Source organism: Pelodiscus sinensis, chromosome 2, assembly GCF_049634645.1.
Source record: "Pelodiscus sinensis isolate JC-2024 chromosome 2, ASM4963464v1, whole genome shotgun sequence".
Lineage (NCBI taxonomy): Eukaryota > Metazoa > Chordata > Testudines > Trionychidae > Pelodiscus > Pelodiscus sinensis.
Genome location: NC_134712.1, coordinates 216,606,595 through 216,620,246, shown reverse-complemented (window position 1 = coordinate 216,620,246; position 13,652 = coordinate 216,606,595). Strand labels below are relative to the sequence as shown.

The 13,652-nt window shown below is 38.5% G+C and overlaps 1 protein-coding gene across 11 annotated transcripts in view; it reads left to right on the top strand.

Moving 5' to 3' along the window:
- Nucleotides 1-3,103, top strand: part of ADAM22 (ADAM metallopeptidase domain 22) — a 203,167-nt gene extending 200,064 nt beyond the window's left edge. For all 11 annotated transcript variants that reach the window (XM_075922417.1, XM_075922415.1, XM_075922414.1 and 8 more), the window contains one exon: nt 2,725-3,103. In XM_075922417.1, coding sequence (XP_075778532.1) covers nt 2,725-2,745 — 21 coding nt within the window. In that variant the 3' untranslated portion in view covers nt 2,746-3,103. The remainder of the gene's footprint in view (nt 1-2,724) is intronic.
- The last annotated feature ends 10,549 nt before the right edge of the window (nt 3,104-13,652 follow it).

Here is a 13,652-nt window from a genome sequence, read left to right as displayed (position 1 = left end):
GAAATGTAAATGTTGATAAATTCTAAGTAATGCATATTGGAAAACATAATTCCAACTATACATATAAACTATGGGATCTAAATCAGCTATTACCACTCTCAAAAGAGATCTTCGAGTCATTGTGGATAGTTCTCTTAAAAAATCCACTGAATGTACAGCAGCAGTCAAAAAAAAAGTGAACAGAATGTTGGGAATCATTAAGAAAGGGATAGATAATCAGACAGAAAATACCATATTGTCTTTATATAAATCCATGGTATTCCCACATCTTAAATACTGAGTGCAAATGTGGTGATCCCATCTCTCTCTCTCTCTCTCTCTCTATATATATATATATCTTGGAATTGGAAAAAGTTTAGAAAAGGGTGAGAAAAAATGATGAGGGGTTTGGAATGGCTTCTGTATGAGGACAGATTAATAAGACTGGGATTTTCAGCACAGAAAAGAGATAACAAATGGGGGATCTGATTGAGGTCTATAAAATCATGACTGGTGTAGAAAAAGTAGATAAAGAAGTGCTATTTACTTTTATCATAACACAAGAACTAGAGGTCACCAAATGAAATTAATGGGTAATAGGTTTAAAACAAATAAAAGGAACAATGTACAGTCAAGCTGTGGAACTCTTTTCCAGAAGATGTTGGTAAGGCCAAGACTATACCATGGTTCAAAAAAGTTCATGGAGGATAGGTTCATCAGTGTTTTAGCCAGGGATGATGTCCCTAGCCTCTGTTTGCCAGAAGCTGATTACCTGTTCTGTTCATACCCCAGTGCAGCTGGCACTGGTCACTGTCAGAAGAAAGGATACTGGGCTCGATGGATCAAAATAAGGTCCAGAGCAGCATAAAGGGGCCATAAAAACCTTCAGTCCAGTGTGAAAATTGCCTTGCTGCGAAACTGAGCATAGCTACGGGCTGCCCTGTAAGGACTCCCTTGCAAGCCCTGGCACATGGGGCATCGTTCAGCGCACAGTCATCCTGTGGAACAGAGGATGCGGTGAAAGCTAGAACTTTAACAGGGTTCCAAAACAAGCTAGATAGATTCATGGAGGTTAGATCCATAAATAGCTCTTAGCCAGGATGGGTAGGAATGGTATCCCCGGCCTCTATTTGTCTGGAAGTGGGTGGCAGGGGAGGGATCGCATGAGAATTACCTGTTGTGATCCCTCCCTCTGGGGCATCTGCTATTGGCCACTCTCGGCAGACAGGATACTGGGCTAGATGGACCTTTGGTCTGACCCAGTATGGCTGTTCTTATTGGTCTGACTCAGTATATGTTATGTTCTTAAGGCTGATCCCAGCTTGTCTTAAAGGACCAGCCAGAAACACAGTGACTAATTTTGCTGTCAGTATTTAAAAGGAAAAGAGAGACAGATCCCCTTCTGTGCCAGTGCAGGAGTTGAATCACCTGTGGAGCAGTGCGTGCACTGGTGCCAGTCTTCCTCTTCTAAAAGCCTGGAGACTGCTGGGGGCTGAGGTGACTTGTAGCACAAGGATTCTTTAACTTGTGCTGGCACATAATAAATCCTAAAAAGCCATTTCTGGCCAGGATTTCTGGAGAATAACTGACTCGCTCACAGTTCACCCCATACACTTAGAGGTGCCAGGAGCACTTGAGGAATGCTCATTGTTGATTCTGATAACTAGATTATTTCTCAGCTGGTTCCTAAAGGCACTTTCAAGCTTTCTTTGTGCTGACCAGCGGTGGGTCAAGAATCTAGCCCATCAACGTTTTCAGAAAGTACTTCTGGTGTTATACACTTACCTCCGTTTATGAGCAGATGCCGAATGAAATTCCCACTCTGTGCTGCTCCTGTCATAGTAGAAAAAAAATAAGGGCCAGAGCAGCATAAAGGGGCCATAAAAACCTTCAGTCCAGTGTGAAAATTGCCCTGCTGCGAAACTGAGCATAGCCACGGGCTGCCCTGTAAGGACTCCCTTGCAAGCCCTGGCACATGGGGCATCCTGGGAACAGGAGGGGTATGCTGGGGTAGGGCTACAACATGTAGCACTGTGGATACTCTGTGTTGCTGCTCATATATAGGTGGGGACAGGTTGCTGAAGGAAGGCCCCAGAGCTGTCTAAATTACACCAGGGATCTGCTCCAACTCCTGGAGCAGACTATAAATGGCAGGGCTAATGCCACCTTCATGTCCCCATCAACTGTGGTGTGAGTTCTGTGCTTCAGTATTTAAAGGCACAGAGTTGTAGTCAGAGGCCTTGGTTCGGCACAGCACAGGCAGAGGGGTGCAGAGGTATTTAAGGAACATTTATATTCCCCAATCTGGGACTGCCTGGTAACCAGTGCAGTCCCCTGGCATAAATTAAAGAAAGTAAGGAAAATCTGTGCTGGCAAAACAGAGAGGGAAATGTTGCTTTTTCTCTCATATTAGCAATGGTAGCCTTAATGTTAATTATAACAATTGTGGGTAAAAGCATTTTGACATAAGCTTGATAGTTTAAGTTGACATTGTTTTTTCAAACTGTCTGTTCTCCCAGTACTAGGCTTTTATTATGCAGGGTGCTGTTGAAATGTTCCTAATTGTATGATGACATTGCAATATGAATAGGTGTCCACTAGAGACTAGTATGAAACCAAAGAATATACCTCATGTGACCTAAACAAAACAGACTTTCCTCCTGAATAAAACTGTAATATTATTTAGTTAATAGCTATATTGTAAAACTTTGGTAATGTGTACATGTATTCCTTCCCCCCTTGCAGCTATGGGAAACTTCCATTTAATTCTACTGTTTAGCCGGGTGACATCAGAACTGTTTACTTCAAATTTTATAGAAACTCAGCATCACTGCGTCATTGCACATTCACCTAACTCTTCAGACAATTTGAAAGAACAACAGAGATGCCAGTGATCACAGAGAGAACCAGCTCTCAGACCCAAGGGAAAAACAACATGTTTTGCTGTTGATTAGAATACTATTAAATCTGTAAAGAATAACCAAAAATCACAAAAATTAACAGACTGAATATGATAAAATTATTCTGCATGATGACCGATATATGTAGAAATACAACTAAAACTCATGTACAAGTCCCAAATAAAAGAGGTATTTCTTTGATTTAATGCAGTCCAAAATAACAACTACATTGAGTTCAGAATTTTTTATTCTGAAGTAAATGAGCAATGTAAACATTATGCTATGTGCATGAACCCTCTGTTCTTTACTTTCCACAAGTAAGGAGTAAACAACATTCTGTAGTAGAAATTAGCATGCAGGAGTAAGAAATGTAGGATTTTGCTACAGGGTCTAAGTTTTGAGAGGCATATACTTCAGACAAACAACTATATTTTTTACTTTTCATGTTTATAATCTCCTTATACAAATTGTACATATGTAAACATTTTAAAATGTGAAAACAGCTGTAACACACGTGTATTTTGCCAAATGCCTAATGAAACAGTCATGACCGACATCATCACACTTCAAGTGTTCTGAATATTATGAGCAGACAGCTTTGGAAATACAACAGTTATATATTGTGAATGTGTTTCTCAGCAAACTGGTGTTTGACCAAAATCTCCACTGCCTCCCCGGTCTGGGAATATATTTGTTATAATCAGGAAAAAAATCAAAGTTCAGTGACACTTTGTCTTAAATCACCACCTAAGGAGCCAGCAAAAATAAGTTGCCTGATGTGTGTTTGTCTCTTTGCCCCCACCGATATAAATGGGGAGCAGCTCCACTGAAATCAGAAGTGAAGTCCTGAACAAATAGTGAACGTGCATTTACTGGAAGGTTAGGACTATTTTAAGGTCATCAGTGAAGGTGGTGGAAATGGGGTCTTTATGGCAGATTTGGGATGTGTGTGTTTAAAGCACTTCAAATACTGCAATGCTGGCACAACATGGCAGCTCGTGATAGGCATGATGGTATCATTGTACTGTACAAAAACTGAGAGCTGAACTACTGGTCAATCTCCTTTTTATTTTCTGTTATCCCTTGTATCCTGAATTGTACAGTGGGCATGACCGCACTGCTGTTGGATCAAGTCTCCCAGTGCACGTAGACAGGTCTGGAGACCCAGGCTTGCTGTTTGAGCTGAAGCCCAGCGGTTTGGGTGGTCTGTCTAGTTGAAATCTCTAGCTGAAGTCTAGCTGTTTAATTGGAGTTTCTGCCTGAGTCTTAATGACCACAGAGCTATTTTGAGCATGCAAGCTCAAGCTCAATCTGTCTGTCTTGGCAGAGTGGCTCATGGGTCTTGAGCTGAATACAGGAGGATCCTGACCAATGAAAATGAAGGGGCAAAAACAAATTCATTATGAAGGAAATGTGGCAAGATGGCATTAACCTGCCTGCTGGTCTACTGTAGACTGTGTGCTAAAGGAAGTACAGTAGATATAGTTACAACACCTAAAGGATTCCAAAGGCTGTTGTAAAATGCCTGGGCATTCTCAATTGTAAATGTTCTTTAAATAATAAAAATTGCAATTAGAAGTCAGTAAAAACTCTTCTCCTGTCAATACCTCTCCAGAAGTGGCAAATATCCAGCTTCTGGTAGTTCCATTGCAGAATAAGAGATCTCTTCTAATAAGCAATATGAGACTACGTGGCTCACAGAGGTATAATCAGTTAGATGCTGTTGTGATAGGAACATAATGTGTGCTTCTGAATCTGCTACCTCTTTCACATCATTCCTTTTGTACCAGAACCTTCCAGTTACCGCCTTTTAATGTATCAGAATTCAGTTTATCAAAGTTCTCCAATTAAAAAAAAAAAGTCAAATTTAGTTTAGGGTTAAATTAAGCCATTTGTAAAGTGTATAAGATTTTAGAAGAATTATATTTTATTAATAAGACAGTGTGCAGGTTTACATCTACAGAATCCTGGCCCTGCAGAGGAACTCTTTCCCTTTGCAGGCAAGAGATTTTTGGTAAGTATTGTGAATTATGACAAATATGAATGAGAACAGAGAGTGCTAGTACCTTTGAAAAGCATTGGCATCTACAATGGCTTTGGACAAAGACTCTGCACTTCAATGCAGCTAATAGGTTTGTCAGTACAGAAGTATGTAAATGATTAGTTTTGCAGCCTACCTTGAAGAAGTGCTATGTGCAGCTTGACAACTTGGCTTTCTCGCCAACAGAAGGTAGTCCAGTAAAAAATATTACCTCACTCTCCTCATCTTTCTAGTTTTGCAAGGTTTAGTCTGAACGTAGGCCAAAGACAACAGGACAGAAAACTGTTAACAATGTGTAGCTTTTGGAAGAATGGGATGATTGATAGCCCAGGAAAGTGGATAGGAGCCCTTTAGATACCAAGGGGTTTGAATTAGGTCCTTAAATATTTCAACTAAGGAAATTCTTATATTAAAATTACCAATTCAGTATTGTTCTACCACAAAGGAGATAACTTTTCCATACATTAGTTTTTTGTCATTAGTTACTGAAATTTTTATCATGTGCCTTTTCTGATATTTTGTTTGAGTACAAACTAGCATAAAATTTTGAATGAGATTCTTTATATTTTTTAAATATTCATTTCTCCCTTTCCATTTTCCCATTATTAAGACACAGCAAGATATGGCAGCTGGAACTGAATGTAACATAGTGGAAGATTATGCAACATTCATAGCATCTTGTTTGAAAAATGAATAGGTTTAACTTTATTATTCTATGTTGTATTCTGTACGTGCAGCCTTTTTCTCTTTCTGGTGTCATTCATTCATAGGATGTGATGAAGCAGCTATTTGTGCATAGTATAATTTAATGGATACGACTGACATTCAGAAATATTCTAAATTTAAATAAATATTGACTTTCTCTTTGTTCTAATCTAGAGAGTCAAAACATCTGGCACTAAATGTAAATTTGACTTTTCCAAATTCATTCTGGAGGACTTGTAAGATATATAAACCTCAAAAGCCAATGAAGATTGCCCAGGTTAAAGCCTGAACAGTTTGGTTTTTATATAACATGACTTGTCACTAGTTTAGTTTAGTGTCTCTGAGAGGAGCTAGCTGGATAATACCTGAGACTTCAGACATTTCTAACCATATAAATTGTCACCGACTGTGGTGGCGTAGGTTGCCAGGCAATACTTCATCTTTCCAGGGCTGGGGCAACTACAGAGTAGATATTCAGTTATCATGGTCCACTCACTTAATTGGCTTTTCTGCCTAGTCCTCCAATAGGGGTGCCGTTAGTGCCAGTAGTGATAGAAATCTAAGGCACAGCTCCTCAAAAGGGATTTAGGCCCCTAATTGCCCTTATAATCAGTGGGCATTAGGTGCCTAAATACCTTGATGGATCTGGGCCTAAACTGTTGCAAACATGCCAAAAATAGGCATTTGATAAGGATTTTTGGTTACTAGTAAAATGAGCTATATTTAAAGCGGTGATCTGGGTTTCATACTGTGGGCTAGGAACGTTGTATATTTAAAATAAGATTAATATGACTAATATATTAAGGAGTAAAAACGGATGGTACTTGGTCCTGCTGTGAGGGCAGGGGACTGGACTCGATGACCCCTCAAGGTCCCTTCCAGTTCTATGAGAAAGGTATATCGCCATATATTCGGGGGGAGGGATAGCTCAGTGGTTTGAGCATTGGCCTGCTAAACCCAGGGTTGTGAGTGGATACTGCATCCAAATAATAACTCTGCGCAATATTTTTGCTCTTCTGTGTATTAAATTCTTCATGCCATAACTCTTGGAACTGAAGCTTACCCACTGATGGTGGATTGCTATCAGCAAGAAGGTAACATCTTAGGCAATCCATGCTACAGTTTCTGCTGAACAAATTCGTACAATGTATCAGAAATGTCTGATTGCTAATTTGCACATAAATGTATTATATGAAATCAAATAAGCATATCTTTAAGCATCAATTATTTAATTACACAGTGTGTCTATGTATAAATATGTTGTGAATTTAACCAAAAGTCTTAAGAGATTTTTCTGGACATGTTTCTTTAAGTACAGATACGTCTCAATGCTTAACAGTTTTCTCCTGGGTGTCTGAGACTTTGACCTGCTACGCTGATGCACTTAGGTCCCATGTATACAGTTCATTTTACTGGCTTTGGTGATCATAAGATAATGGGCCTTCTCAGTGTGGCTACAATTTAAAATGAAAGAACTTTGACAACAGATATCAAGCCTTTTTCTTCTCACCCATCTCCACTGGTGTGCAATTAACTCATCTGAACCTATCTACACCAGTGCAACAATTGTTTTCAACATCAGGGTCAGAAATAGCCACATTTGCTGGTGTAGGACCTTCTACACTACAATTTCTAATCAAATAGATGACCAGGTTGTTGCTTGGTTGGCTGAGTGTAGATTGTAGACAGACATTCCCGTAGGTAAACTGCAAAAACTGCAGACATTTTAACTAACATTTCCTTACAGGTTTGGCTCCTCCATCCATGTGTGTCACAAGCCATTCCAGCATGCATTGTCCCACCATCTGCTGATGCCCCTCTATGGTTAGAATCCCTGCATTATCCCCTGTATTGGGAAATATGGGATTGCTGGGAAGACTCATTTGTAGCTGCTGGTGTCACCCTGTGTATATAACAAGTATTTTTCAGACAATGTGAGCCTCCAGAAAAGTTTTTAGCAACCACTGGGAAAAGTCCACAAAGGTTACTACAACCGTGTTGCTTAAAGCAGATAATAGGAACAAGTGTTGGAAACCCTGTTAAGACACAGTAACATTTAGGTTTTAAGGACCTGTACTACAATGGGGAAAACTTCATACCTGGTTTTAAAACTAGTTCATCTAAGCCAGTCTGGCTTCTTTAGCCCACTGAACTGAAATCTAAACTATATCTTCCAACAGTTTTAAAGTCACTTTAGCGGAACCAGCTTTAAACCATTCAGAAAATGTTTACAGTATAGTAACAGACCAGGATACAGAGAGAAATGAGGCTTAGGGAAAATATTAAAAAGCACTATATGAGGAGGGAGGGCTGGGTGACTTAGGAGTCAAAGGGTGTGTTGACTACACTGCACCCTTACCTTGAAATAAGCGATGCAATTTGCACTACACAAATCATGTAGCTTATTTCAAGGTAATTTCAAAATCGTTTATATGTAGACAGCATCAAATTTTGAAATAAAGCACTATTCCAACAAGTTCCTTGACCCTCATGGAGCAAGAGTTATAGGGACACCGGAATAGCGTGCCCATTATTTAGAATATATCCCGAAATAGCACCACTGTCTAGATGTAGCCAAAGTGAGGTGAATTCAGTTGGTCAATTTTTTAATGCTGGTTTTAGTTACAGGAGTTCAAAACCAATACACTAATTTATTTCTCTTTTTCAGCATTCTTATGATTTAAAAACGTTTTATTTTTAAAACTTACCCAAGGCCTTAAGACCTTATATAGTTAATCTTTAGTGTGCTATTTTTTCAAGCAGGTTAGAAACTCCTGTAAATTTGCCTGACTGACCTTTCAGCATAGTGGTGCTAGCAGATAAATATACAATACCATACTGTTGTAATACAATAAGTGCTAATATATCATATTGTAATAGTAGAAAGATTCCTACTTCATATTTTATGCTAGGAAATAGTCCAGTGTAGGCTCAAACTAGCAGTATATAATCTTTTTTTTCCTTATGGGTAAAAAAATTGCAGTACTTAGTGTTTTATATAGAATATTGAATTTTTTTATTATGATCATTGCATAGATGCAAATTTTTTTTTCCAAAGTAGGAAATTATGGACTGTTTAATCTGCAGGAGAAAATACTATTTACAATATCACTTATTTCAGAAAAGGTTTTGGCGTTTAAGCAGATGCATATCAATTGAGTCTGCCAGCTTTGTTTTTTGCTAGTGTTTTTATCGTGTGTTGCTATTCAAAGGAACTATTAATTTCTGAAGCTACCCCCTTCAAGTCAAACATCCATAGTAGACAGGTACTTGGTTTCACCCTTAGGGACTGGCTAAAGTTGACAATCACTTTGCAAATTATCGTCTTTGCTACCTAAAATCCTCCTAATTCTTACACTACATTGCAGAAACATCAGATTTTGACAAACACCAACAAGAAATGCTGCGCATTCTATCTTTGCAGCTCTGTGTGAAATATTTTTGACAAACATTACAGGCATTAGGCTGTTGAGTAAAACTGACTTTCCTATAGCTAAACAAAATGTTGTTTTATAAAATGAACTAATTGTAATTTGGGATTCTGAATTCTTGCAGTTTTATTAACATCGTAATAACCACTTCTATGAGAGTATTTAATACAACTGCCTGTGGTTTTCAATGTTACTGACTTATTGTACCATCAGTAAAGTGACATTCAATGAATAAGACTATGGTGTGTATGCATTTTGTAAAATTAGTACATAGATACCTTATTTAAAAGGCCTCTAATGTTCAGTAGGAATTGTCTCATGAAGGGAGCTTAACTTCTCAGCTATAGACTGGCGAATAAATGCTACTAGTAGTGGTAGGTCCCAGTTAATCCAACAAATAATAGACAACAGTTTCCTTTGTGAAATTGTCACCAAATCAACAAGAGGTGTTGCAATTTTAGACTTGGTTTTGGTGAGGACATTATAGAAGAGCTGGTTGTGAGATGTAACTTTGAGTTGAGGGCTCATGAGTTGACTCAGTTTAAATTAAACAGAAGGATTGTCAAAACCAACTATCCACTTCTCCCCCCTCCCCCCCCCATTTACAAAGGGCAGACTTTGGAAAATTAAAGGAATTAGTTAAAGAAATCAGCTGGACTGAAAAGCTCTAACACTGAAACATGGTGGAGACTTTTTTTTTCCCAAATCGGCTCTACAAAAATTATCTGAAAAAGCTACATTCTGGAGGTTAGAAAATATAGGAACACAATGCAAATTAGCTCTTGCCAAAGAATTTAAAAGAAACAAAGTTTTTAGTTGTCTATATATAAAAGTTTCTCTTGATGCACAACAAAGATGTGAGAGGGGGATTGGTGAGTATAGCAAGCAGCGTCGCAGCCCCCTACTAAATAAGAAAGGATGTTCTTGGGCTGCTATGTTTGTGAATGAGTAGGAGCTTAAAGATGATTTAGGTATGGTCCAAAAACTAATGAAATACATAACGATGGTTTTCAGTAAGAATGATCTAGAACACGTACATGAGAAATTAGCTTGTTGTGTGAAAAATAGGAGAAGATGGATAATTTCCAGTTGCGACTACTGAAAGACCTGGCAGCAGATTACTAGTCTGATAGCAAGAATTTTAATACATCTCAGTTCTGGAATAGACTCCCAAAGGTAGTAGTGGAATCTTCCATCACTGATGGTCTTTAAGGATAGATTGAAATAGTGTATGTTTACTTGGACCTGCTTAAATGCAGGGTGTGTCTACACTGCACCCTAAACTTGAAATAAGATAAACAATTTGCGCTACACAAATTTAATATCTTGAGTCTATTTTGAAATAGGCTATTTCAAAATTTGGCACTGGCTACACAGCTCCAAATTTCGTAATAAAACACTATTTTGAGACATCCTTTATCCCTCATGCAACAAGGTTTACAGGGATGCTGAAATAGCGCATCCGCTATATTTCAAAGTAGCGTACACATTCAAAAGACGTGGGGGAGCTATTTCAGGATACCTCTGGTATCCCAAAATAACTTTGATGTGTAGACTCAGAGTATGTCTATCTATGGTGGGAGGGGTAGTGCCATATTACTGAAGAACAGCTAATGATGTATTAATATTTAAGAAAGGCAGGAAAAAAATGATTCTGGCAATTACAGACCTGCCATTATTTGTATACAAAGCTTTAGAAAGAATGGTGAAAAAATGATATTCATGGAAGTAAACTGCAAAGGAGATCTAATGCAACACAGTGCTACCAAAGCTAGATCCCACCAGATTAACATGACTGCCTTCTTTGAGGAAATAACCACTGAAGTGCAGATGTAATATACCTGGACTTCAGTAAATCATTTTACATGGTACCATATGGGAAATCATTAATAAACAGAGAACCTGGGGCTGAGTACAAGAATTTTAAGGTGGATCCAGACATGGCTAAAGGGGAGGAGCCAACAGGTTGTTCTGAAAGGTGAATTATTGGACTGGCAGGAGGGTTCGAATGAAATTCTTTAAAGATTGGACTTAGGGTGCTCTTAATTCATGACCTCAACACAAGACAGAGGAATGTATTAATGACATTTGCGGTTGACACAAAGTTGGAGGCATCATTGAAACAGAAGAGAATCAGAATACTAGGGAGGAAGAGCTGGCTGACCTCAAAGTGTAGACACAGAAACAGGCTGGAATTCAATGGTACTACCACATGTAACGCCATGCACAGCTCTAGTAAGAGACAAAGAAGGTGCAAAATGTTTGATTTCAGTATGATTATGATCCAGCAATGCGATGCAACTGTGAAAAGGACAAATGGAATTCTAGGATGAAGCAGGGAAGGCATTTCCATTAGAAAGAAGGAAGTATTAACACCATTTTGCCAGTGCCACATAGGACCTCGTGCAGAATCCTGTATACAATTCTAGTGACCAATGTTAAGAAAAGATCAATTTAAACTGGTACAGCTGCGGAGAAGAGCTACTTAGATAATCCAAGGACTGGAAGACCTGTTTTATGAGAGACTAGAAAATCTTGGCTTGTTTAGCCAGAAAATACAAGGCAGGGGAAGATATGATTAGCGTGTGCTCTATAAATTTATCAGGGGCAAATATCAGGGAGGGTGAAGAGCTATTTAAGTAACGGGACAACACTGGCACAAGAACAAATGGATTTAAAGTGGCCACAAATAAATTTAGACTAGAAATGAGAAGATGGTTTCTAACCATTAGGGTGCATCTAGACTGGCGAGATTTTGCGCAAAATCTTGCCGCCTGTCTACACTGGCCGCGAGTATTTGCGCAAGAACACTGACTTTGTACTGCACAAAAACAGTGGTTCTTACGCAAATACTCCGACGTTCCCACTCAGGGGGATAAGCCCTCTTGCCCAAGAGGGCCAGTGTAGACAGGCAAGTTAATTTCTTGCGTAAGAAAGCCTGTTGGCTAAAATGACCATCCGAGCTTTCTTGCGCAAGAGAGTCTACACTGGCATGGATGCTTTTGCACAAAAGCAAATCTTTTGCGCAAAGGCACATGCCAGTATAGACGCTCTCTTGCGCAAATACTTTTAACGGAAAAGTTTTTCCATTAAAAGTATTTGTGCAAAATCATGCCAATCTAGACTCAGCCTTAGGGGATGAAGGTTCTGGCACAAGCCTTCCACTAGGAGTTGTAGGGACAAAACACAGTTTTAAGAGCAGATGATTCTTGGCCGAGGCAGGGGGATTAACTTGTTTGCTTCTTTCGAGCCGATGGAAACACTAAAACGTCAAAAAATAATTGGTCAGTTTAAATGGAAAAAGTGGAATTTTCCTACAGCTCAAGCATTCTGAAAAAGAATCAAAATTGTTTAATTTTGACTTCAATGTCATATTTAATGTCATTTTCTTAATGCCTCTTGATATGTAATGAAACAGTTTAGCACTGAACAAAACCATCAGATAAGTATTCACTACCAATTAAACTAGTAGCTGTTTAATATGCTTGGATTAGTTTGGAATATTTTTTCTTTTTAAAAGCATCTGTTTCACAACAATATGCCCTTCTGAACATGAAAATAAGATTTTTACCACTAATTAGCAGTTTTATTAAAAAGAAAAGTAAAACGAACAAGGTGAACTGTAGAGCCAGCCGGGGAGGGGTAAAAGAAGCCCAAAAGCATCTAGATTCATTAGGGAGGTGCTGAGATGGGACCCTTCTTGTGCAGCAATAAATTTGATAGAAATTGAGTATGTGCCTTTTGAGTTACTTAGTATTTAAAAGTGGCCTCAATTTACTTGAAAAAGGTAAGGAGCCTTTTTAGCTAAGAAAAATGAATTTAAAACTTGATAGGTTAAAGTATGTTTGCTTGCAAAGCTAGGAGTTGAAGATAAGTTATAAGATCTATAACCTTAACTGCATATATGTATAAAGATTAAACCAATATTATTTTCAAAGCTGAAGTCATATGTTGTGGCCGTGAAAGCTCATGAAACCATCTTTCCTGTTTTGTTAGTCTTTAAGGTGCTGCTAGACTATTAGTTGTTTAAGTTTTTACAAGTGAACAGTTAATTTTCTTAAGGCAAGAAGAGTAGCCCACTGGAGTGTATCTACACAGCACCCTAAACTCAAAATAAGATAATTGAAATAAGATACGCAATTTGCATAGCACAAATTGCGTATCTTATTTCGACTGTATTTCAAAATAACATGCTATTTCGAGACAGCCCTTAACTCTTGTGGAACGAGAGTTACAAGGATGCCGAAATAGATCTCAAAATAGCAGGCACATTCAAAAGATACAGGGTAGCTATTTCAGGATACATCTGGTATCCCGAAATAGCTCCACAGTGTAGATGTATCCTAGAAGATCATGTTTGGAAAGAGGTTCTTCAAATGGCCTCTGCACAGATATGCAACTTGTAATCTGTGACAAAACTGGCCAAGTCCATCTTGAAGAACTCCAGTTACACCTTAATCACAGTTCCCCAATTTACCACCTTGCTTTCTAGCATGATCACCAACCTATTATGTTAACTCTTCATTGTGTATCTGTTTTATGCAGTCTTGTCACTGAACAAAAACACCACCCTGACAGGTGCTACTATTAGGACAG